The following is a 26,694-nucleotide window of genomic DNA, read 5'->3' as shown; positions in this document are numbered from 1 at the left end:
TACACAACAAACCTTTCGTGCTATATATAGCAGCAGTGTGGACCAAGATACAGTTGCCAGTCTACATACAGTTACCTACTCATTATCTATCTTAGCACTTACAAAAATAAAATATGTGATGTAATCATCCAGTAACGCTGTTCTTGTATTGTTACATTGATGCCAGAATTTTATGTTTAATTGATGTTGCAGGTGAAGAGATTGGGGATGGCAAGAAGAAGAAGAAAACATGTTTGTTTACATGTAATATATGTAACCAGGTCATCCGGGGAAATGTTCAAGTTTAAAAGTAAGGATACACAATCTTTGTTACCTGTCTGATTCCTGAAACTGAAAGACAATGATCACCTGAGAGTATAGACTATACAGTATCTTACAATGATGTAGATTCAAATTGGTGTTTTTCTCAATTTTAATCTTAGGGTTATGAATACAATAAAATATAATGTAGAGTACAATGAATGCAATACAATGTAGATTTATCAGTCATGATAATTTTGAGAACATAACACATAGCACCTCATGATTGAAATGATTTGGATGATCTTATGTGCTTGTTTAACAGTCCACTTGGCTAAACACAATGGTCAGAAACCTTTCCAGTGTGAGGTGTGCAACAAGCGATTCACAAATATCAAGTCCAGGAGGCTGCACATGCGTAGACACACAGGAGTAACGCCTTATCTGTAAGTTAGACTCAATACCAAGTTCCGTTGATAACTCGCTTATTGACACACAGGAGTAACACCTTATTTGTAAGTTAGACTCAATACCAAATTCCGTTAATAACTCGCTTATTGACACACAGGAGTAACACCTTATTTGTAAGTTAGACTCAATACCAAGTTCCGTTAATAACTCGCTTATTGACACACAGGAGTAACACCTTATCTGTAAGTTAGACTCAATACCAAGTTCCGTTAATAACTCGCTTATTGACACACAGGAGTAACACCTTATCTGTAAGTTAGACTCAATACCAAGTCCCGTTAATTACTCACGTGGAGACACACAGGAGTAACACCTTATCTGTAAGTTAGACTCGATACCAAGTCCCATTAATAACTCACGTATTGACACACAGGAGTAACACCTTATCTGTAAGTTAGACTCGATACCAAGTCCCATTAATAACTCACGTATTGACACACAGGAATAACGCTTTATCTGTAAGTTAGACTCAATACCAAGTCCTTTTGATAACTCACATAGTGACACACAGAAGTAAATCCATAATCTGTAAGTTAGACTCAATACCAAGTCCTTTTAATAACTCACATAGTGACACACAGAAGTAACTCCATAATCTGTAAGTTAGACTCAATACCAAGTCCTTTTAATAACTCACGTAGTGACACACAGAAGTAAATCCATAATCTGTAAGTTAGACTCAATACCAAGTCCTTTTAATAACTCACATAGTGACACACAGGAGTAACTCCATAATCTGTAAGTTAGACTGATATCGAGTCAGGTTAATTAGGATTTTAATAACTCACTCGGAGAAACACAGAAGTAACTCCATAATCTGTAAGTTAGACTGATATCGAGTCAGGTTAATTAGAGTTTTAATAACTCACTCGGAGAAACACAGAAGTAACTCCATAATCTGTAAATTAGACTGATATCGAGTCAGGTTTATAAATCACGCGGAGACACACAGGAATAACTTGATAATCTGTGAGTTAGAGTCCATAGTAAGTCAAGTTGATTACATTTACTAATTGTGAAGACATACACACTGATAACTTTACTCCATTATCTGTAAATTAGCCTCAATATACTGATAACTTTACTCCATTATCTTTAAATTTAAATAGCCTCAATATAACTTTACTCCATTATCTGTAAATTAGCCTCAATATACTGATAACTTTACTCCATTATCTGTAAATTAGCCTCAATATCAAGTCCAGTTAGTTACTCATGTCGAGACAAACAGGAATAACTCCATAAAGGTGGTACATGTAGTTGTATTGGAGTAACATTTGAATTTATTGTCTAGTCCATATCAGAAATGGAATGATGAGGAGAATCAATTGGGCACCTATTGAGAACCCTTCTTTTATTCATAATGCTTGATACAACAACTTCATACTGGCTTTTATTTTTTGTTTTAGGTGTAATCTTTGTGGAAAGAAGTTTACATTGATTGGAAGCCTTAAAGCGCATATCAAAATCCATGAAAAAGGCGGTAATGTGAAAACAATTTGCACAATTTGTGACAGGGTGTTTGCCAGCCAAAACCGTTATGACAGACATATGAAGTTCAAACATCCCAGCACTCCGCCGGTCTACAAGTGTGATGACTGTAGCAAGTTCTTTACCACCTCCAGTGAGTGCTCTATTTAATACACCTGTATCTGTTTTAGCTCAAATAACCAATTTCCCCAAAAGAATGTTTACAAATACAGCTGATATATATGATTAGCCTATTTCTCCAATCGTCGGAGACCCACGATTGATTTCATTACGCTACGCTACACATATCAAGCAATGGTGCGTCAATGTCTGTGTTTGGGTACTTCCCTTCTTTCTACTTTAGGGGCCGCAGTGGCCGAGTGGTTAAGGTGTTCCAACACTTTATCACTAGCCCTCCACCTCTGGGTGCGAGTTCAAAACCCAAGTGGGGCAATTGCCTGGTACTGACCGGTTTTCTCCGGATACTCCGGCTTTCCTCCACCTCCAAAAACCAGGCACGTCGTTAAATGACCCTGGCTGTTAATAAACCAAACCAAACCAAATCTTTCTACACTAATTGTTATATATGATAGATATAAATGATACAAGCATAGAGGAATAAACTGTATACCTGGTATTTTTCACCCCATGTTATTTTCGCCCTTGAGCAACACAAAAGATATTCGCCCCCGTTTTAATTTTGCCCTAAACGACTTTTAAGAAATGTCTTTTCCTCAATTACAATTGAAAAATTTCGTTAGGAATTCTCGATACAATTGCACTCGGAACACTCAGGATTTATCGAGTTCCCCCATTTTCTTTGCATATCCTGCTGTGGTGTGAAATGTTATTAGGTGTGAAATATACAACCTTAACCTGTGTTCAGATTTACTTTTAGCCTATATTGATTCAAATAGTATCAGGCATGCATGGTGGATTTTAAGCAAACACGATGAGTGGTAAGTTCACTGTGCCGTGACTAATTACTGACCAGTGTTTTCTCTTGTTCATTTGTCATTGATGGAAGCCACAAGCGACACTCAACTTATAAAATCAGTCTTCACAATGGCAAGAATTTGATACTAATAGTGTGCATCAATTTAAAAAATGACTGGATACTTAGTATTTATAGCTTTTTAAAAATCAAATATACTAAACCTAGTATGCTGTCTTAGCCCATATTCCCGATTTAACTCAACCTGATATTACAAATTTACTAGGCCTAGATTTAGATCTAGATTATATTTCACATGCATAGATTGGAATAAAACAATAAATTATTTTTATAAATTAGTGTAAATATATAACACGTGTTGCTTATAATTGTATATAATAATATAAATCACACTTGAAAAGGACAAGGGTATGTTTTGGATCCGACTACAATTAGCCTATGTACGATAACTTGTAAATCCTGCAATTGAACTTAAAATTTTCACTGTCATCTTAAATTCGCCCTATCATCAAAGGGCGAAAATGGCAAAAATTAAACGGGGGCGAAAATTACCAGGTATACAGTATATATTTTGCATATCAGTACATGTCAGAAAAGTATGTACAATGTATTTGTATATAATCATATATTTATAGCTGTCAAAATCCTGGTTCTAGTTCATCGATATCGATTTTATGAACATTTTAACAGATATGTTTTAGGAACATTTTAACAAATATATGCTTTACTGAATTGTATTATTATTATTATTGTTTGTTTGTTTTTTTTTTTTTTTTGTATTTCAATTCTTTAAAGAAAAGATAGATTTTGTTTGCTAATTGTTTGTTAATTTTCAAACTTAATTTTAATTAACTTTGTATTTGATACCTTGCCTCAGTTTCATGAATGAATGCTTTTTAAAATGTAATTTGCAATTTTCTGTACACTTACTACATGTTCTGATCTGTTCTCAATGTTTTGCTTCAGTATATTTGATGTGATACAAAATTCTTGATTCTGTTATAGGGAGCTTGAGGCGACATACAATGTCTTTCCACATGAATGTCAAGTACCATCTCTGTGGAGTATGTGGGAAAAGTTTCTTCAGAAAGGAGTACCTGACATCTCACTTGGCTCAACATCAAGGTCTATCAGGTGTACGAAAGGTTGTAAAAAGACGCGAGTCCTCCAAGAGTGAACTTAAGGATGAAGTGATTCGTGTTGAGCACATTGGCCCTTCAGTAGTAGAGCGGCATGTTCAGCACATGCCAGAAACTGGAATGATAGTGGTTGATTCTTCAGGTTTACATGTGAGTCCCTCAGATATCCAAGAGATCCCTCATGCTGAGTTACACACTTTGGATCAATCGACTGTACAAAACATTGGTTCCTCAGTGATGCGCCATGTTGGACCTTCAGATGTGACTCAACCATCACAAGAAGCGTTGGAGACCTATCAGGCCACACATATTGTGGCCAGTGGGGATGTCGCATCAGACAATATGGTCCCAGTCACACTGTACTCCAACTCACCAGTTCACTACACAGCCACAGGGGCTCAGGTGGAGAACACCTACTACGCCATAGAGACTCCTAGTCAGGATGATGAACAGCAGGTAGCTCACACAGTAGTGTATGGGTACCCTGCTGTACAGTATGAAGTGGAGTGTAGCTCTGGAGCTGATCAGCTCAACAGTGAGGACTTGTCTGCCATAAATCTCCTCGCACAAGCTAGTGTATGTCAAGGCAACGAGTCCATTACCTATGTCACGCACGGATACCAGTAATGTATGTCAAGGCAGCGAGTCTATTACCTATGTCACACACGGATACCAGTAATGTTTGTCTAGGCAGCGAGTCTATTACCTATGTCACGCACGGATACCAGTAATGTATGTCTAGGCAACGAGTCCATTACCTATGTCACACACGGATACCAGTAATGAATGTCTAGGCAGCGAGTCCATTACCTATGTCACACACGGATACCAGTAATGTATGTCTAGGCAGCGAGTCTATTACCTATGTCACACACGGATACAAGTAATGTATGTCCAGGCAGCGAGTCTACTACCGACGTTGCACATGAATACCAAAAATGTATATGTCACAGCAGTGAGTCCATATCGTAATTCACATCTACCTGTGTTGTATGTTTGGTCCATTACTTATGTCATACACAGATACCAGTAATGTATGCCCAGGCAGTAGTCCATTACCTATATGTCACAAAGATACCAGTAATGTATATAGAGGTTATCTAACAGTGTCTTCAGTAATACCAAATCTATTTTACGAGTAGGGCAATATTTTGATATTTTTTTAACGAGTGAAAAATATGAAAATATTATCCACACGAGTGAAATATATTTGGTATTACAGAAGATATATATACTGTTAGATATTCTGTTAATTACATTTTATAGCAAAATAAACTGGATCAGCTTTCATTTTTCCCCATTATTGTTTTAAGCAGCGTTTTGATTGGTCAAATCAGAAAAAGTGATATTTTTCACTAGTAAAACATATCGCTTTTATAGAATGAATAATTTTTGATATTTCACTGGTAAAAATGTAAAAATGTACAGTGTATGTCAGGGCAGTGAGTGATTGTAAGTTGAGAGCCTCGTATTGAAGGATTTGAATTTTGCCAAACATGTATTACTTTTCAACATAATCCCCTTCAGTATATATACACTTTTGCTAGCGATGTTTAAGGGCCTCCATGCCGCTTTTATAGAACTCCTTTTCTTGGCTGTTCAGAAAGTCATCCACTGCATGTTAGGGTTAGGGTTAGGGTGCCTGAAATAATTGTTTTCAGTTTTGGATATAGATGAAAGTCTGATGGAGCGAGATCAGGTGAGTAAGGCAATTGCTCAATCAATTAAAGCCACAATCATGAATGGCAGCCATGGCAATGACGACAGACTCCTTCACCTTATAGCTAACCCTAACCGATTTTGTCCCATTTGCAAAAGCCGCTAGTCTTGTTAAATTTAGAGTGCTACCTTGTCGATATAAACTAATCAAATGAGACCATTCCTTGGGTACACGGCCCTATATAGTCAGATAATAGTAGGACTTAAAAAAAACATCCTTGAGTATCTCCTTCAATATGAGGCTCACAACTTATCAATCAGCCCTCGTATGTCACATTAATATCAGTGGTGTATGTTTGGGCAGTGAGTCCATTACTAATGTCACACATGGATACCAGTAATGTTTGTCGGGGTTGACGAGCTCAAGTCCATTATCTTATGTCATACAAAGATATAGTCAAACTAGAATGACCTGTCGCATTGACGTTTTCGTGGAATATTCAAAGTGGGTCATTCCATTTGTGCACAGGTGTGTTAACAAAACATATTGATTAGGAATACTACTGTGTCCAGCAGGGTGCTGTTTTCGGCATTCATTTTTGTTACAATTTTGTATTGACAACAGAGGGATTGTATCATTTATTTTTGATGCATGGTTTACACATACTGTATTCAAGTAACTATGTGATCAATTGTTCACATGTTAACTGTTTTGTCGCTTAATCTATAGACCAGTATAGATATAAATGATGCAGCTGATGATAAAGTTTGTTACATTGTAAACAACTAACAGATATACATGTATACAAAGCACCTATTTCCCCTAAATGACTATAGACTCGTCTGTAATCAGTATGCTAATCAAAGTTTAATAGGACAGGTCATTTTGGTCGGACTATACCAGTAATGTATATTCAATTATAAATAATGTTTTGAAAATATATTACTTTTTTGGTAAATTATTACACAATCAGTTAGTTGTGCAACAATATTGAAAGGTATTGATGGCGAGTTTTTTTGTGTAAGCATCCTTACATTATATGTAGATTTTGTGTAATGATCATGATCTTAAGATTTATTTTAAATTATGATTTTCAGGTTTGACCTAAACTCATATTATTCATAATGATTTTCCCCAGATTTCTTAGTAATTAAATATAAAAAATTTGGAAATATAGCAACTGTCAAAGTAATGAATCAGTTGTATTTTCTGACCCAAGTTAATGGATAATTTTAGTAAAAAAATATGTCAAGTGCTTCTGTTTACTTGTCTAGGTAGCCAAATTAATCCTTACTCATGGGCCAGAGCAGTTAAACACATATTTAACTATGTATATTATATGCATGTACATCCCTCATGTTTAGTCATTCTGATAGATAATAATAATTTATTGTACATTATGAAATACATTAACGTATATTGAAAGTTCAGTGTACACTTTGTAGTTGTTAAAAAATAATTAAATATTTGTTTAATTAATGATATTTTATTTCATTACTGTTGTCAAAAGCATGCATACAAATGAAATAAGAACTGTAACAGTTGTATGTTTCGCAAAAGGTTTTTCCATTTATGCGTACAGTTGCTGTAGTGGTCTGTTCAGCAATAAAATCAGTCACTGTTTTTTAAATCATTATTTGCTTTGATTTTATCAATTTTACATGTCCAAGATAAAGAAATAAGCAACGGTAATTGCTTTAATATACAAAAGTAGCCCCTGATTGTGGATTTACCTGATTTGATCGGGTGAACACAAATATATTAAAGTTAAGCTTTGGAATAAAAAAACAAGAACACTCACAATTACTTAAAATAAAGTATGATTTATTTTTATACATTAAGCATGTTTATCATAATTCAGTACAACAAACATTGGAGATGTGACTTTTGTGTGTAAGCTGAGATTGAGGACTTTGTCACAGTAAACGAATAAGAATGGTTTAATCCGAGATTATTCCCATGTATATTAAATTCAAAAAATAAATAACATGAAATACATATGTTTGAAACAAGTATAACCGTGCTCTCATGTTACCACTGATGGAAATATGGAGCTATTTAAAAAAAAAAACGAAAAAAAAAATCAACCAGTTTTAACATGTCAAAAGTTTTGGGAAATGTCCAGTTTAACTACACTGCATTTATACATGGTCCTTTAAGAACTTTGATGCGAAATATCAGCATCCTTTCACTGAGTACATGGGCAATACTTTTTGAAACCAACTCAATGTCCAAAAAGTGTAAAAAAATCTAACATGTAAAAATTCAAGAAAAATTAGAATTTTCTGTTTCTACTGTGCAGTATTAACAGTAAACCTTGAAAGATCGTTCATACAAAATAACAGCATTCTATCACTACTGATGAGTGCTCGATGATTTCTGTGAATATGATGGACAGTTGGAAGCTGTTGGAACCACTTTGTAGCAGGGCGTGAAATTTTAGTTTTTTTTTAATGAAATTGCGGCAAATTCACATTCAATTTTACTACCATAATATGTACTATACATAACAAGAACAACAGATTAACACACAAACACATGGCATCTGTAACAAGACACATCCACCAATTATGCTAACCAGTACATTTTTATCCCGAGTCTTGGAGAATGGAGTCATTTTGCTTGATAAGTTAAAAGTCAAATTTTCCAATTCAATTTGTGATAGATATAAGTTTTTATAGTTATAGTAATTACGAAATGATTGATAAAGTTTTACATGATTATAATGAGATGTGATGTTTGCCTTCATAAAATCACAAAATCTACATGGTATATATAGGTCCTGGTAATTAATTTTCAAAGCAACAAATTACATTCTAGGTAGATGGCTTTTGTCTGCTGTCCCTGTTATGTGACACTAACTTCTCAGATTTAAGGTCTCTTTTAATTAAGTAAGCTTACGTAGCAACAGAACAGTTTTTCAGATGAATGTACACTCAGGAAATGTTAAAGAAATAACTAAGGCAATAACTCAGTAAATAAGGAACACCAGTTCTGAAACTCAAATAACAACTTAAGTTTCATGAAATTCCATTGAGGATAAACTTTTGAGAGTGATGACAAAGTGAAAATGAGTGAAATAAACTACGGGCAATACACTAAAAGAGCGCGGATTCTGAAACTCAAACTCATCTGAGATGTTACCATAATAAACTTGTGTAACAAATTTCATGAAATTCCCTCGAGAAATGAATGTGTGACAGCACTGACAAGAAAGTGTAACATACATTAGAATCCTCAAAACTCAGTTTGTGAGGGGATAACAATGTGAAGTCTCAAGCTAATGAAAGCTCTTGGTTTGGAAATAAGCATTTGAGAAGGAAAGAAATGACATAAATAATAACCTATTTTAACATAATAAATAGTATGCTTATAATCATCATGTATATTAACGTAGTTTCATCAATATGATACATGAGAAGTTATGTCATGAATTTTAAGCAGAATTTAACTAAATCACCTCACAGCCCATACAATAATAGGACTAATGTGATCATTATGACACCAAAACGATAAACATTTTCATGTTTTTGTATTCCTTTGGTCAATATTTAGTACATTCTTACCAAAAAAGTTTTTTTTGACAATTTTGGATGATTTAAAAACGAAATTGATAGTGGAAATATGTCATGCAAAAAGTATACAAAATGACAATGTCCAAATTAAGTAATTATATTGAAAACAAATATGCAATGTATCAACACATATACAATGTATATATATATTCAAATAAAATTAGCACCCAATACTCAAATACCAAAAGCATGGACTCGCTCTTGAAATTATTATCAACACTGATGCCTGTTTCCAGAATGGAAATATTAAAAACGTTTTCAGCTGTTCTGACATTTGATATTCATACATCATAACTTAAACATAGAATACATTTCATTTTTATTCTTATACATTAAGTAAGCCAACATCTGTCATTCTATTAATGTAAATAAGATTCAAAGTGATGGTCATAAATGACACATAGCATGTTTGTTGTGGAAGTGACGTTCATAGATATCCAATATATCCGTCCTGGTAGTTAATCACAACTAAATCTGTTGTTTTCACTTTTGTGTAATAAATAAGCCAACATCTGTTTATTTATAGGAGTCAATAAAAGAAACGCCATCAATATTTCCTCTGTTACAAGGCCTATTATGATAAGTGTATTACTTAAAAAAACACATCATCAACTCATCTTTGCTATACTATACTGCTTCAGGCTTTAATATGAGTGTTTTAATTAGCTTCTAATGAATAACACAAATGGATATTGGGGAAAAAAAACACCTTTTCTACTATTTTCCAGTTAAGTTACACACAGCCAGGAGTTTGTAGGACACATCAGTAACACATTCATATTGATATTGCTGAGGACATAATAAGATACAGCATGTACAGAGTTTAAAGTGGTCTTCTGACTCTTTATGACATGGCTATCCAACTGAGATCCCAGAGGGGTCTTGACATCCACCATTGAGTGAGCTTAATTGAGTGAATGTAAGCCTGATCTTTTCTCTACATTTCTATCTTTCCTCTGGATCACTGGTTTCTAAACACATTATTTTTTAAATAAATAAATTTAAAAAAAAATCCCCAGCTTTAAGTATGGATATCACATTTCAGAAAAAAATTATGCATGTATCTATTAGTATTAGTCATCACAGACAATAGATTCATAAATAATGACATCAATCAAAATGTATAAAAACATTTGTCATCAGATCTGTGAACAAAGTGAGATGTAAAATGAGACAAAAAAATATGTGGGGAGGGAGGGGGGGTTGTAACAATTAAATAAGGTTGCTAATTACAAGCAGAATGTACACGTACTGGTTTCTATAATAGCATTTTGATATACAATTACAAAACAAATATCAATGATAGACTGATAGACAAGACAAAGGAGATTTGTTTTAATATAATTGTATATGGAACGCTACAAACATTACAGCCATAAAAAATGGGGCAGATTTGTGACATATTTAAGTGGGGTACATGATGTATTACAAAGGATACATACATGTATTTATACTTAAAGCCATCAAAAAGAATTTGATATACATACATAAGGGAGAGTTCTAACAGTGATAAGGATTTAAAGTCCAATAACTGAAGTGTATAAAGTACTGTCTGTAGAGTAATTGCAGTCTTTAGCCTCCATCATAGGGTATCCAGAAATAATGGTCACTTAATTAATTTTAATGAAGTGTGTCAGGATAATAGCTTTTCAGTTCTGAATCATTAATTTTTTTTTTATTTCGCTACAACACTTATCTCTTAAAGTAAACACATTTGAATCCCTTCTACATATGAATGTCCTTTGCAGTAATACGCTTATAGCTGCTTCAATTATGTGGTACAATTTTTTAGCCAACTCCTTTATTAAAAAGAATCCTTCATCACAAATTTTGTTTTGAGTTATGTGGGGATATGAACATTGAACATGCTTCAAATTCAATGGAACTATTTTCAGTTCTCATATATAAAATATATGTATGAGAATATGTTTATACAATTTATATTCATATATCATAATTTTATGTATATGTAATAAATATGTATGTGACACATATATCTTTGATAAAACATTATCGCTGGCATATATATGAACACCTAAATAAGAGAATAATATAGTTCCTGACCGTGAATATGATAATGTAATACCCAATTATTTTGTATATATGTATAAAATACTCAATACATCTAAAAACCCAGCCATTCCACAAGGATTTTTTTCTTAGAAAAGAACTTTAACACATTATGGAGACAAAAATGTCTGTATCCAATTATATAGTTTTGTAGAGACTGAACCACTCTCCATATTCATTCTTTCATATCATAATCACATACATTAATGGAAACAATCACATTAAATTTTACAATAAATGGTCATTTAATGAATTTACCAGTACCAGGCATGTTCTGTGATAACCTCTATGTTGTAAGTTCTTGCTGTATTGTAGGAATGATTGAGACTGTTTCATTGTGATTTACTTTAAATAGTAACATGAAAGCATCATACAGAGGTATTGCTCACAAGTTTTTTGACAACATATACGAGACTGATGGTGCTAGCACTACAACCAAAAACTATGATGAGGATATCTTTTAGAATCACCCCGTATGATAAGTCACTGTGGCACAGTTTCAGGTGGAATATACATGGCAGAATGAAGGCTAGTGCTGAACTTCCAACAGCTCCTACAATGGGAAGGTAGAAAGGTTATTCCAACATTGTCAAGAATGAAAGCTATAACTAATTGTCAACAATATAACAAACAAAAAAACATTCTAAAATGTTTTAAAGAGAACTGGTCACAAAGTTGATCTGTACTTATAAAAGGTAAGTTTTCACAAAAATACTCTCCAATCAATAAATTTATCCAAAATTTCTGTTATACAATTAATTTTCTAGGAGTAGTCAGCCAAGCAACATACCAGTATTTGTTTACATTAAAGATCACATAAGAAGTAATTCCAACAGACAAACAAATTTTATGAATAAACTTAAGCCATCAAAATATTTGTATTCACCAAATTGTTTAAGGTACATTGTATAAATGTTGTAATGCCAGCAAAGATGAACTAAATAATGTAAAAAATGAACATATGACTTTCAAACCCAAAAATGTGAATTCTTCAATACTGTTGTTATAAATCCTTTAACAGAACTTACCTGTAAACCCTCCAATATATGCAAAGCTGGCCCTAAAAATGATGGCAAGACCAACAGCTGCACCTACAACTAAAACTCGTACAATGTTCCTCTTCCATGCAGGCACCTGGGAGTGACAAACATCAATAATATCAGCACAGAAATATGATAAGTTTAAATACAACAATGTACCAGGTCACAACAAACCAAAAAGACTGTAAATAGACGTTCTTCTTTATTGAAACACCATATCAATAAATAACTTAAGTGAATAACAAGTAAACATCCATGTAGAATATATTACTGCTATTCCAGTATTCTTACATGGTGGGTGCTCGAAAAAATGCAGCTTATTGCAGGGTATATGGTACTCTTTAAACTTATATCACTTCTATGGGTGGACAGTATGTGTGTACCTAGAGTCCTTCTGTTGGGTAGATATTTAACTGTAATATGAAGATCTAATTTCACATCAAATATCATTAATGACAGCCTATATCAAAATGGGGGAGAGTTGAGGTCTGAGAATGGCCTGCTGACTGCAGGATGAGTACTGTACTTACAGAATGAGGGATATGTACAGCTTCTGTTTGGTATACTTACAGAATCAGGGATATGTACAGCTACTGCGAGTACTATGAGGTGTGCTTACAGAATCAGGGATATGTACAGCTACTGTTTGGTATACTTACAGAATCAGGGATATGTACAGCTACTGTTTGGTATACTTACAGAATCAGGGATATGTACAGCTACTGTTTGGTATACTTACAGAATCAGGGATATGTACAGCTACTGTTTGGTATACTTACAGAATCAGGGATATGTACAGCTACTGTTTGGTATACTTACAGAATCAGGGATATGTACAGCTACTGTTTGGTATACTTACAGAATCGGGGATATGTACAGCTACTGTTTGGTATACTTACAGAATCGGGGATATGTACAGCTACTGTTTGGTATACTTACAGAATCAGGGATATGTACAGCTACTGTTTGGTATACTTACAGAATCGGGGATATGTACAGCTACTGTTAGGTATACTTACAGAATCAGGGATATGTACAGCTACTGTTTGGTATACTTACAGAATCAGGGATGTGTACAGCTACTGTGAGTGGCAGGTCTTCTGTAGCACGTGGCAGTAACGATTCTTCCGTATCCTCCTCTTGTAATAATCGGTCCTTTTTATGTTTAGGTCCACATATGCTTCCTGAAATCATTTCTAGACTTACTATTTATGACTTCAATACACATTACACATATTTTACTTCTGTTAGAAAAGTGTGGTTATTATACATTATTTTCAAAGTACAATGTCTAAACCAGATTCAATGGGGACTATATAATTTTGACGGTTTGTAGAGAGTTTGGATCATAGAGATTCTGCTTTTATATCATTTAATGTACAATATAATTATGATATAGTTGTATTATATATGTATTAATGCATACACCACGAGTCGACAGCGGTTCACACAGAGTAGGTTTACAAGTGTAAAGAAGAAACAGGACTTTGAAATATGGTCAGACTACAGAATAGACAGAGTTAAACTACTATAGTTAAAGAAAGAATGTTTCGGGATGAAATTAATCTACCGGTTTAGACGGAGATCTGGATTGGTCAGAGTTCAATCTTGACAGAGTCTACTGTACTAAATATTTATAACATAAACCAGTGTCCTATCTATTCAATATTAAATAGTTCTTTTACACCTGATCACATTACTTTGCAATGTCCTAGTACATGCTACAATGTTCCAGTACATACAACAATATCCAATATCCCAGCTAGTACATACTTCGTTGAGATGTTGCCAATTTTCACCTTTTTTTATCCATTTTGAAATCAGTTTAATTTTGTAATAATAATATTGTTTTACTTCATTTAAAATCAGAACCAGAACAACAAAGAATGCCAACACAATAAGTACAAGGAGAATAAGACCAGGTGCTCCAGAAGAGTAAGCGTCTTTTGCTTGATTTTACTCTGAAATATTAGTACTCCTTTACAATAATGGGTAGTAAGTTTTGTGCTTGCCATTACAAACCTTCACTGAAGATGATGATTTCTATAAGTTCAATGACAGGGTATATCTGTAGAGGGAAGGTTAGAAGTACTCCCACACACACACCAATGTTGACAGCGAAGGACACCCACTCTGTGGAGGGAATGTTAAGGTTGAGCATCTGCTGTACATCATCACCAAATATGATGTACCCCATAATACCAAACGTGCCAAGGATTAGAGTAAGTACCCCTACTGCCCCATGGAGGAAGCTGTTGAAGTTGTGTCTGTTTCCTTCCATACTTGACTCTACTGGTATCACCTGTAAGTGTAATAAATACATGTACACAATATGTCATTATGTCTCATATGCATACTAAGTACAATGTAGTATGTACTTAATGCTTAATTCATAATTACTTCACACTATGACCTGAGTGTCCTCTACAAAGTAAAACAAAATGTGTAAAGCAAATGGACAGAAGTATACAGCATTTTAAATTTTATACCTGCTGACCAATCTTAATGGTGTTTTGATCAAATGCAAGAGCAAATACTTTTTAATTGAAAGAATTAAATGTGATGATGCAATGCATTGCAAAATACTGAATACCATAACTAGTTTTATCCATTGACAAGTTTTGGTCATATTTGGACCATCAATTCTACTTACTGTTTTAAATACAGTGCTTATTAGACAATGTCCGTGAATGGAATGTATGCTTTTAAATCATTATTTCTAAAATCATTTATATAAGTTTGTTCAAGAATGAGATCAGCGGTTACCGAGACAAAACCTAATTACCAATGGTGAAAGACGTATATACAATATACTCACGAGACCTATGCCTTCAAATGCTGCTGTGACCATTCCAAAAAATACTGGCACTCCTGAGAAATTTGCATAAACAAATTTGCCCACACTGAAATCTGGGGGAAAAAGTATGTTAAGTGAGTTAAAAGGATTAAAGAGGCTTGCCCGCAGAGAGATCAGAAAAATTGGCTAATAGAAAAAGATTTTTTACACATGACAGATTGTTGGAATTGTTGAGTTTTTCATTTTATTTTCCTTATAAAACGATGAAAAGTGATATCAAAACCTCATTTTTTAAATATTATTTATTTAATCGCAACCCTCAATAAGTCCCCGCTATAAAGTGGAGTCTAATTTGATTGACACATCAAAGAAACAAGCACGTGCACAGTGCCGCACAGTGATAACTTCAAAGGCAGCGGCGATTTACAAAGAAGATTTGCCGTTATATTCCATACATTTCCCTCTCAGGTTGAGTTTTAAAACATCTTTTAAATACATATTCTGTAATTGCTTTCAAGAAATAAAGTCGGAAAGCCTCTAATTTTGTCACATAGAAACGCGTATTGAAGTTTATTTAGTGATCGGAGATGTGTCGTTTACCGGCCGTCTGCGGGTAAGCCTCTTTAAATAAATCATTTTTGTTAATGAACTTTGTATCATATTGGTTGGTTTAACCTACTAATTTTAACAGAGTTTCTGATTTCTGAACAATGATATAGCAATAGAGGAAATTTGCTTGGATCCTGGCTATGGAAGTAGTATCAAAATGGGTAGCCTTCTAACCTGTCAACTACATGCCACTATATTGTAATTGGGAGTATTTCTGAATCAGTTCTGAGAAAATCATCTGGAAGAAGTTGCTTGTAGATAATGCATTTGACCTCTGTGTCAGTGAATGTTGCTCAAGGTAATTTATTTGAACAAAAAGCAGACATTCAATAACAAGTGAGCTACCAATATTGCACAGAATATTTTACCTAAACAATACATAACGATATATATACAGTTATCATTATTTGTATGGTACATAACTGACTTGATTCTATGCAGTCCGTGACTCCAACAAAAACATTAATACCCTAGTTTAGAAATCCTTCTTCTGTTATATTTATAATTACTACATATACTTACTGAAGATCATGTAGAGAAAGACAGCTACACATCCCCCGAGTATAGACACATTGGCAGTGACACTGATCCAGCTTAAATTACGGATACTGCGAATGAGAGCAAAGATGAGGAAGAGAGGTAGCGGCGTCAACACCAGAATCTTTAGGTCAGGAGCAGTGCTTATATCCTTACACAGCTCCTTCCACGGTTTTGTTACATTTTCCATTGGTGTTGTGGACATGTTCTGTGGTGACACGGTAGGTCCCAATGTAATGTTAGATGGTAGTGTACTTGTGGTCAGATCTGGAGTTGATATATTACTATCTGGTAGAGTGAATTCAGTTACTGTACTTAATTCCATTGTTGTCGTATTCAGGTCACTTAAAATATCTCTATTATCTCGTAAGTGTTGTGTAGAGGCTAACGTGGTAGTAGGTACGGATACAGGGTATGAAAACGTGTTATTGACTGTAACATTCTGACATTCTATAGAAATTGGAAACAACTTATGGATGGTGTTACCAATGAATATAAAGTAGGCAACACAGAAACAGAACTGGGTGGTACCAATGAAGAGGTTAACGAGAAAGAGGCCACTTTTGCCGAAGCTCAGTCTTCCAATGTCGCCATATGACATGTGCCTCATCATATGGTGTTCCAATGTCTCCAAATCATCGACTTCAATGTTGATATTCGGGATCTCTCTGTTGTTACCATTTGAATGTGATAGCTCGTCTTCACTGTCCGTGGTTTCTGTACCAAATCTGCGCCCGTAACAGTCCAGACGATTTCCTGCCTGGTATCGGTCAGAGCTTTGAGTGAGTTTTTTCTTGGCTTTAAACTGAGCTAGCAATATCTTCATAGCATGATACTTGGTCTTAACAATCAGATGACAGCAGTGATCGGTGAGACTAGCGATGATGAGGAGACACACAATTCCCAGCTGTAACAGAAAATCAAGCAGTGATCGGTGAGACTGGTAATGATAAGAATCAAGACACACAACTCACAGCTGTAACAGAAAAGTTATTTATGTTGATTTTGCGTATTTCATTGCCAAACTGACAAATGGATAAAAGTTCGATCACCACAAGAGTTCTTCTCCACAAACAAATCACATTTAGTTAATTTCATCATGTGATGTTCATATAACATGTATACAGAAATGAATATACACTGTACAAAATTAATGACATTGCATATGTGTTTAGCATAGTTAAAATAAAATTTCTTCGGTTAAAAAGAGACAATAGATGAGGGTAGAGTGATTCAATGTGGATTGTAATGGATTTGTTTAAGTATGTTCAAAATGCTGGCATGTAGCTTTAACTGCCAGTTGATGTAAACTTAACTTTCACTGGACTGAAAAGCAATCTAGCTACATTGTGTACATTGTATATACCACACACTTCCACCCCCTACTGTCTTACTGTGGTTGCTATGTATTTTTGTCAAAATAAATAAAATTTTACCAAATATAAACATGAATTTACTCTCGGCTATGCATGTTTCTGTTTGATGAATGGGCTTGTAAGATCTTATTACACAATGACGTAGATCTATATATATTCACATCATGTTTCAAGTACAATTTACAAGTAGATATGTACAAAGAACTTGAATGATGACAAACACTCATCTCTTTTCATCTGAGCTTCTTCATCATGAAGATAACTGTACAATGTTTACCAGAAGACATAAGGATACCTACATATAGATTAATGAGGAAGTACAGTCTCAGCCAGGCTCAATAACATATCTTATGTATTGATAAGACAATAAAAACAAAGCTAGAATAACCATCATATCTATATTGCTGACCTGGTTTTTCTTATTTGAACCAGATCAGTCAAAATATTTCTGCTTAGTTGAAACTGTAATGGTGTTTGGGTAGCAACTCCCCAGTGGCATGGATATTACACTTACATTATACCTTACCCTGAAATCCCACATAGGTTTCCTCCCACATTGAGACCCCTTGTACATTTATATGAGTTTTTATCTATATCTCTCTGGTAACTGGTTATTAAGTATAAAGATAAGAGGTTTATAGGCCTAAATGCTCACCTGATCAGATATTCTAATAATAATATTTAAAAAATATAATAGATTTCTCTACATCTAAAACACGACACTTTACATGTAGCTTTGAATTTGTTTCAACAAAGTTTTTAATATATATTTCAATATGTTTCCAATCTAGCAATGATGATATAATGGTAATTTAATCCTTTCTATAAATATCTTTATTTCTGTTAATATTTCTGTGATATCCATCCTCTAAACACCACACAGCTTTACCTAAAGGTCTTATGTCATATCATATCATAACACTGCAGGCTTAGTGTCAATGTCAATATATATATACATATGTATATAAGTCACTGGAAACCACAGGTCAAACTGGTTAGTATTATATGTTCAACTGTTGTCTTGACTTGAGTTAGCTTTTCCAGAAAAAAAAATATATGTAATGTTTTATAGTTCATCAAGTAATAATTGCTGTGGTGGTCATCTTGTAAATTCAATACTTTTCAAACTTTTGAAATAGCAACTCTTGTTCAGAAATGTCACTTTAACATGTTGGTCATGGCATCCATTTTGAATATTCTTTTCACTTAAAACATAAAAATATTTGGCCAGGCCTGTTATTGGCCATTTCAAATATGTTACCAATACCACAATAGAGAAAAGTTTAAGGGCCATGCACAATGTACATCAAACAACAACTGATGTGCCATAGCAAAGGCTCAAGAGTTAAAAATAGTGTTACTATCAATCTTCAGTTATAATATACATTGTAACTACACCAATATTACTTACCACCAGCCCACTCTGTTTGAATGCATAGGCAACACCTAAATAATTGGAACCAATAAATGCCTTCAGCATATTGGCAAAGTCTCCTAAATGCATCACCCATCTTGGACCAGTCCTAAAACAGAAATATACAATATAATTCATTAATTGCTGGAGCCTACAAATACATATTTTTCTATTTAACTGAGTGAAAGCAATTAAAGAAATATTGCATATTTAAATGAAACAGATACAAATTAAATTAAGCTGTCTGAAAAAAAATCTAGAACAATTTCCTGTATTGGTGAGGATGAAGCAGAAACGGAAGTTTCAAAAACAGAACTGTGGAAAATAACCGTTATTGATATGCAGAAGTTCCTGAAATGAAATTGGAAAGTACACTATATGAGACAGGTCTAGCGTCCATATATATATATATAGGGGCTAGGAGTTTTGTTGCTGTCAGCCTGTGTTGAGAGTAAGTACCATTTTTAGTCACTGGAGTGATGTCATTTAAATAAATGGTCTATTTACCCCTTGTCATATGCCAAACAATTACTTTTATACACAGGGATACGTCCACATTCATATAAACTGCATTTATTTCTCAGGTCCCCTTATACAGGTGCTAGTGTCAACATATAGATGATATATTGCAGCTTGCCTGGCAACATGGTCCAGAATTACGTAACATGCTATTTTTGACAGAGGCATTGCCACTCCATGTCTGTTTTTTTTTTTATAAAGATTAAAAGAAATTTTCAAGTGAGTTACTGATATATGGAGGTTTAAATTTATTTGTAATAACTGAACAGTGTACATGGTCACACACTGACACACAGTAAGACATGTACACTGGTAGGTGTGGCAGCTCATTGGTGTTCATATATATATATACTGATACAGTTATTATCAAACAACCTTATCTCAATCTCCGGTACTATACAAGAGATATGTGTTAAAAATTTAATACAATTAGTAGGTCATAATTATAAGGTGACATTTGATAATTCTTAGGAATAGCATTGGTTTTCTCTAGCTGCATCTTAATTATACATATGTACATAACATCTCCTTATTACTTAGATTAGTATAAAGTACCCCAAAAACTATTGTCTTGCCCTTAAATCAATGTAGCCACATAGCTAGTCCCAACGTCCTATTCTAATTAAGGCATAGTCCTGTCCTACTTAACAGGATCCTATATATGCCCTCCAATGTTTGTATCAGGAATTTTAACATTTTAAAATTGTCAGATATTTGACATTTTTGTGGATCCTCAAAGTGTTTGTGGTTCGACAAATATCAAAAATGTCTTATACTACATGTATTAACAAAAAGCCCAGAGGGCCTGTATTAATCGTTCAAAGATTTCAAAGAACTTTCTATAATATTTCTCTTCAATAGAGCCCCAACCTAGGGGTTGCCAGACCCACCTTTTATACAAAATTATTCTTTCTTCCCCATAAGTTGCTTTATTTCAACACAAGAATAGGAGTTTGCTATTGTACACTAGCAGTGTATATTTGTCTATTGTTCCCTGTATGGGGGCGAGACCCAATGGTTCCCTTTATCCAAAGACGATTCAGACCAATAAGGACCAAATGCACAGAGCAGTTCATGACTCTAGTGGAGTACGGTATAGCAATTTTTAGGAAAAACTGATAGATAAACGTGGACGGATTGGGAAAGCTTCAGCCAGGTGAGCTAAAAACCCTTGATATAGATATTATTTTGTATATATACTGTAAACGATTATACAATTAAATTTTCATATTTAACCATGTCCTACTGCAGCCATATATAGCCCTGTCCTATTGAAGAGTGAAACACGTAGCACTCATCACTCACTGTAGCAAAAGTCCTGACCTACCCACTATAAGGCCACATTATTTTTTAGAGACTTCTATTTCAAATGTTTGTGATTTAAACATACAACATACAATACATACCAGATTTACGTGTGTTTATATGTCAAAAAAAGAAAATCATCAGATCTAAAAATGTATGATTGAAAAAGATTTGTTTTATAATCAATATATACATGTAGTTTGGTAACTTGTGCCCAGCTATTAGTAATCTTTTGTACTGTATGTTAAATAAATGCAGAGAAAAGTTTAAGAAATTGCTATCAATGAATTGGGGATCTATGAATATAATGCATGGTATAAGTGAAAAAATTGTCATCAGTATTAAATAGGAAAATATCTTTTCAATCTTTTTTCCTGGTACATAAAGATCTAATATAATTCAATTTTTTATTATTATTACCATAAATTATTCATAGCTAAATCCATCAATAAAATAAAATTGTGTAGTCCTGATCATGAGCAAATCGTAATATTTCAAATGCTAAATTGCACTTAAGCCTGCATTAAACTAACATTAAAATACTATATTTTGTTGTGTTTTCGTTTATCCTTTTTCTTTTTGGTTTGGAAAAGAAAATAACTTACATTTTCTTCTTGTTCAACTGTAATAGTCCTTCCCCAATAGAATATTTTAAAATAATTATCAAAATCAGGAGTTAATGAGGAAATAATCAGCAGCTGCAGCAGCATCCCTTCATGCTTGCCTGTCCTTAGATGACTGTCCTGATACAAGTCATACGTGACAATTCACTCAGCCGAGGTCAGCTGATATACAATCAGTAGAAGCAAAGTCCATCAATGACTGGATGGCTATAAGTATGTCGCTATGGAGGGGATAGAATGTAAGTATTGGTGTGGTGACTGAACAGATAAGATCCTACTTCCTGTGTACCAGCAGACACCTAAAAAAGGTCAACACAACACTAATTGTTGTTAAAGACAATACGATGTACTGGCTTATCTTGCAAGGTCAATATCCTTGCATAATTTAGACTTGCCCAAGTCAGTTTTATTTTTTGATATATATACATCAGGGCATCCAGTTGACCCTTGACTTTTAGCAATTTCAGAAGTCAAATCACTATTTCTGAGAAATCTGAAGGGTCAAAACATCTGTCAAATAGACAAGTCCTTTCAAACCCAAGAGTCAGATCTCAATTTGGGGAGTCAAAAACATACTCTCAAGGGTCTACTGGATGCCCTGTACATGTATATGTAAACTAATATTAATTGTTATTCTGATTCCTTATATTAAAAACTGTGACATACATTTTCATTTAGTAATAGTTTTGTATAATCACCATCTCACAATTGAAGTACTAAACTGTATTTTGATCAACAAGTTTTTAAAAATAACTTTGTATTTGTAACCTGTTTAACTGAACTCTTATTCTATTCATGCTGGCTATTATAACTGTATATATTGCTGCTAAGTTTTCAACATTGAAATGGGGAGGATAAGTCTGTGGCAAAAATTTAAGAGTGTCATAATGCTTTTTGACAAAGTAGTTGTGTAATATTGATAAATAAGCTAGCTGTTAAATCAATATGTTGCACTAAATAACCACAATATGAAAGCAAGATTTGTGAATCATTCAGAATAAATAAGTTACATTTTGGCGTGTAAATTTAAGCAAGTTTCCTCTCTGACATAATAATCTAGCAAACTACACTGTACATGTATTTATATGGCTGCGGACATATACAGTTAAATGTCAATGTTTGAATCACACAAATAAATGATTTTAACATTTCATATATTGGTACATGTACTTATTGTACTTATTAACTTATTACCATATCCGGTATCCTTATCAGATTTAATAGATATATCACTAAGTAACAGCGTTATGTTTATTCTAATTCAGAAAACATTTGCAGTATAAACACATATTTTACATTTTATACTATACAGTGTCATCTGAAAACTTCTTCCACATTTGCCTTTAACCAATCCACTGGCACTTTCATACTCAATGATTATGTAATATATATACAGTGGAACTTCGTTAACTCAAACTTGACGGGACCATGAGAAAACTTTGAGTTATCAGAGTGTTCGAATTAAGCGAGTTGTCATTTTTGGTGCAAAGTTTGGTCAATATTTGTCAATATCATATAATCATTATAACTCCGCTCTGTCGCTCATCAGTTAAAATTAAATGTAAAGATTGGTCAATTCATGTAAATGTATATGTAATATTTCATTCTGCCACTCATAGTTAGTAAGTAGTTTGGTGTAGTTTTGCCATTTCAAGTAGGATTTTTATTGTTGGGACCAAATTTCACTTCGTATTATCCGAGTTTTTTGAGTTTTCCGAATTTGAGTTTTCCGAGTTTTTTTACTAGGATAAAGAGAGAATTCGGCCGGGACTGACGAACTACTTTGAGTTAAGAGGGGTATTCGGGTTTTCCGAGTTCGAGTTATTGAAGTTCCACTGTATGTCATTATGTGCCAGCACCTGAATATGTCAGGCAGGTTATTATAATTAAGGTGGTCAAGAATGAACTATATCACTTACACTGTGTACATTGTTCACAAACAATCTTTTGGCTCCAAGTTTATGCATACTAAGATGAAATATTTACAGGTTGTATAAGAACTTTTGATGCCGAAGTATTTACAATGTTTTGATGAGCATGTGGAACAGGGAGTAAAACAAGAAGCAGACTGAATGGTTTGGTTTGTTTTGTTTAATGTCCTATTAACAGCCAGGGTCATTTGAGGACGTGCCAGGTTTTGGAGGTGGAGGAAATTTAAGCCAGAGTACCCGGAGAAAAACCACCGGCCTATGATCAGTACCTGGCAACTGCCCCACGTAGGTTTCGAACTCGCAAACCAGAGGTGGAGGGCTAGATAGTGATTAAGTGTCGGGACACCTTAACCACTCGGCCAATGTGGCCTAAGTCTGAATGGATGAATGAAACAATCATTATGGCAAATATAGAGAACAGAAATAAACTTAAAGCTCAAGGTCACTCTGTGATATTGCAAAATACAAAGTAACAGATGTGTAGGGCTAAATCCAAAACAGTTATTGAAACTAACCTTGAAACCCTAACAAACTTGGCACCCAACATCAAATGATCTTTATTGGTTTCTCTACTTAATGATTTAATTTGATGACAAGGGGGCCTCCATATGAAATCAGAGAGATATCTATATATATATGCTATATTCCTATATAACTTGTATATACTTCAATAAAGTTGATTCAATAATGAAATCACTGCCATAACCTTTTACTATTATGGGTTAGATTATTCTTGAGATTGAGCCAAAATGTAAATAATGGATATTATTAATCACATTACATTTTACAAATATCAGTCAACATAGCCATGATAATTAGTCCAAGACAAAACCAGAGACATATATACAGAGACTGGCAGCTCTCTATTTGCCCTTGTGTTTACATAGTGGCCCCTGACCTTCCCACAATCCTTTGCGGTCGCTCAGTTCAGTCTTCACTAGACGCCATATTGGAGAAAACTTGAAAACCAGACACATAATTATCGATAATTTCTATTTGAAATCATCACCAAGATCCAATTATGTGCTTTAATTTTATTAATATCAAAGTACAGAAGTGTCATCAATATGAAATATATCACAATTTGCTGTCCAAGTGTTTGTATTTTGAGTATGAAAGTCAAGCACAACGCAGGAAAGATCGGCGGGAATCTCCAATTTTCGAAAAAGTCCCTATGGGGTTTTCGAGAATACGGATAAATGACAACAATGTGCATGATAATCAAGACCACATTCCATAAGTATGATAGTTTTTGGTTAATGTGGTAACTTTTGTAGTGGCCTAGATAAAACAATGTGCTTTTTGTGTGCATTTAAAATTGACGATGTTTTGGTCGGACGTAATGGCTGCTTAATTACAAAACTTGGACATGTCGATAAGACCCAATGGATTTTAGAAAATACGGATAAATGGCAACAATGTGCATGATCAATAAGACTATATTCCATAAGTATGATAGTTTTTGGATAATGTAGTAACTTTTGTAGTGGCCTAAATAAAACGATGTGCTTTTTGTGTGCGTTTAAAATTGACGATGTTTTGGTCTGACGTAATGGCGGATTATTACAAACTTGGACATGTCGAATAGGACCCAATGGATTTTCAAAAACACGGATAAATGACAACAATGTGCATGATCAATAAGACTATATCCCATAAGTATGATAGTTTTTGGTTAATGTGGTAACTTTTGTAGTGGCCTAGATAAAAAAATGTGCTTTTTGTGTGCGTTTAAAATTGACGATGTTTTGGTCTGACGTAATGGCTGCTTAATTACAAAACTTGGACATGTTGATAAGACCCAAATGATTTTAGAAAATACGGATAAATGGCAACAATGTACATGATCAATAAGACTATATCCCATAAGTATGATAGTTTTTGGTTAATGTGGTAACTTTTGTAGTGGCCTAAATAAAACGATGTGCTTTTTGTGTGCCTTTAAAATTGACGATGTTTTGGTCTGACGTAATGGCGGCTTAACCAGAACATGTTGAATAAGTTCCAATACATCGATACACACATGCGTACAAAGCCCGATTTACCTGCGCTCACGTGTGTTTGATAGGAGACAGGACGCTCTCGATAAGGGATATGCTTGAGTGGTCATGAATAAAGGGAGCCGCTACGTGTACGGGGAAATGGCGATGTTACTTATCTCTCTGTATATATGTCTCTGACAAAACTAAACACTAAAAGAATATTTGATATCAAGAAAATCACTATCCCAATTCGAGATTTCAATTAAACCCCTACTCGCCTTTAGGGAGATACAGATAACAAAAGACTCATTCTCCCACGTAAAGTCATATATAAGTGCCTAGGTTCTGGAATCTATCAGGGACACACATGTACGTCGCTGAATTTATACATAATTTCATTTAAAAAATAACAAAAAAACCAAAAAACCCCACTATATCAATATGATTTGTAAGCGCAAGATTTTAAAAATAAAATTATATATATCCCGGAACTTACTTACCAAGGGATTAGTATACAGTGGGATTTTTTTTAAACATGCCAGTTCAATGCAGTTAGGTCTACTTCATAGGTTCCAAAACCCTGTGCGTACAGTAGGCCTATAAATAGCTACTATATCCAATAGAATACCATACCAATTCAAATTGTTTTTGCTATTTCTAGATCTGTGGATGAGTTCAGATTTGCCATCCCAGAACACAAAATATTTAGAACTATTGAAACTAGGCCTAGGCTATGTAATTTTTCTGCAAAAAGTCTTATTGACAGAGAAAAAACAGTGTACGGTACGCTTAATAAATAAAGAAGAAACAGTACCGACATAGTTACTTACATGCTATTTTTATGGGATATGAAGAAATGTGTAAATTTAAAATGACTACTTTCATAAGAAAATCAATATGATCTTACCGTTCTGTTGTCATGTTAACTGTGACAGGAAAGATATTTTTGACGTCCGACACCAAACTTAGTGGAACTCTTTT

At 34.0% G+C, this 26,694-nt stretch overlaps 2 protein-coding genes across 2 annotated transcripts in view; one reads left to right on the top strand and one right to left on the bottom strand.

The window, feature by feature from the left end:
• Positions 1–8,006, top strand: part of LOC117337267 — a 26,830-nt gene extending 18,824 nt beyond the window's left edge. The window contains exons 13-16 of the mRNA XM_033898199.1: positions 193–289; positions 566–686; positions 2,121–2,335; positions 4,142–8,006. Of these exons, the coding sequence (XP_033754090.1) occupies positions 193–289; positions 566–686; positions 2,121–2,335; positions 4,142–4,902 (1,194 nt within the window). The 3' untranslated portion in view covers positions 4,903–8,006. The remainder of the gene's footprint in view (positions 1–192; positions 290–565; positions 687–2,120; positions 2,336–4,141) is intronic.
• Positions 7,738–26,694, bottom strand: LOC117329364. Its single transcript, XM_033887290.1, has 8 exons — positions 26,621–26,694; positions 19,351–19,462; positions 16,549–17,470; positions 15,439–15,530; positions 14,643–14,922; positions 13,680–13,804; positions 12,609–12,714; positions 7,738–12,133 (listed from the first exon to the last, which is right to left on the bottom strand). The coding sequence occupies exons 1-8, from the start codon at positions 26,632–26,634 to the stop codon at positions 11,949–11,951; spliced, it is 1,836 nt and encodes a 611-aa protein (XP_033743181.1). The 5' UTR covers positions 26,635–26,694; the 3' UTR covers positions 7,738–11,948.

This window comes from Pecten maximus, chromosome 1, assembly GCF_902652985.1.
Source record: "Pecten maximus chromosome 1, xPecMax1.1, whole genome shotgun sequence".
Lineage (NCBI taxonomy): Eukaryota > Metazoa > Mollusca > Bivalvia > Pectinida > Pectinidae > Pecten > Pecten maximus.
The sequence above is the reverse complement of the archived record's forward strand: the minus strand, read 5'-3'. Positions and strand labels throughout refer to the sequence as shown.

Bases quoted from the DNA above. Each gene is read 5' to 3' on its own strand.
- LOC117329364 (XM_033887290.1), bottom strand. The intron at 17,471-19,350 runs GTAAGTAATATT...TTTCTGTTACAG, and splicing joins TCAAACAGAGTGGGCTGGTG to CTGGGAATTGTGTGTCTCCT. The intron at 12,134-12,608 runs GTAAGTTCTGTT...TTCCCATTGTAG, and splicing joins ATATATTGGAGGGTTTACAG to GAGCTGTTGGAAGTTCAGCA.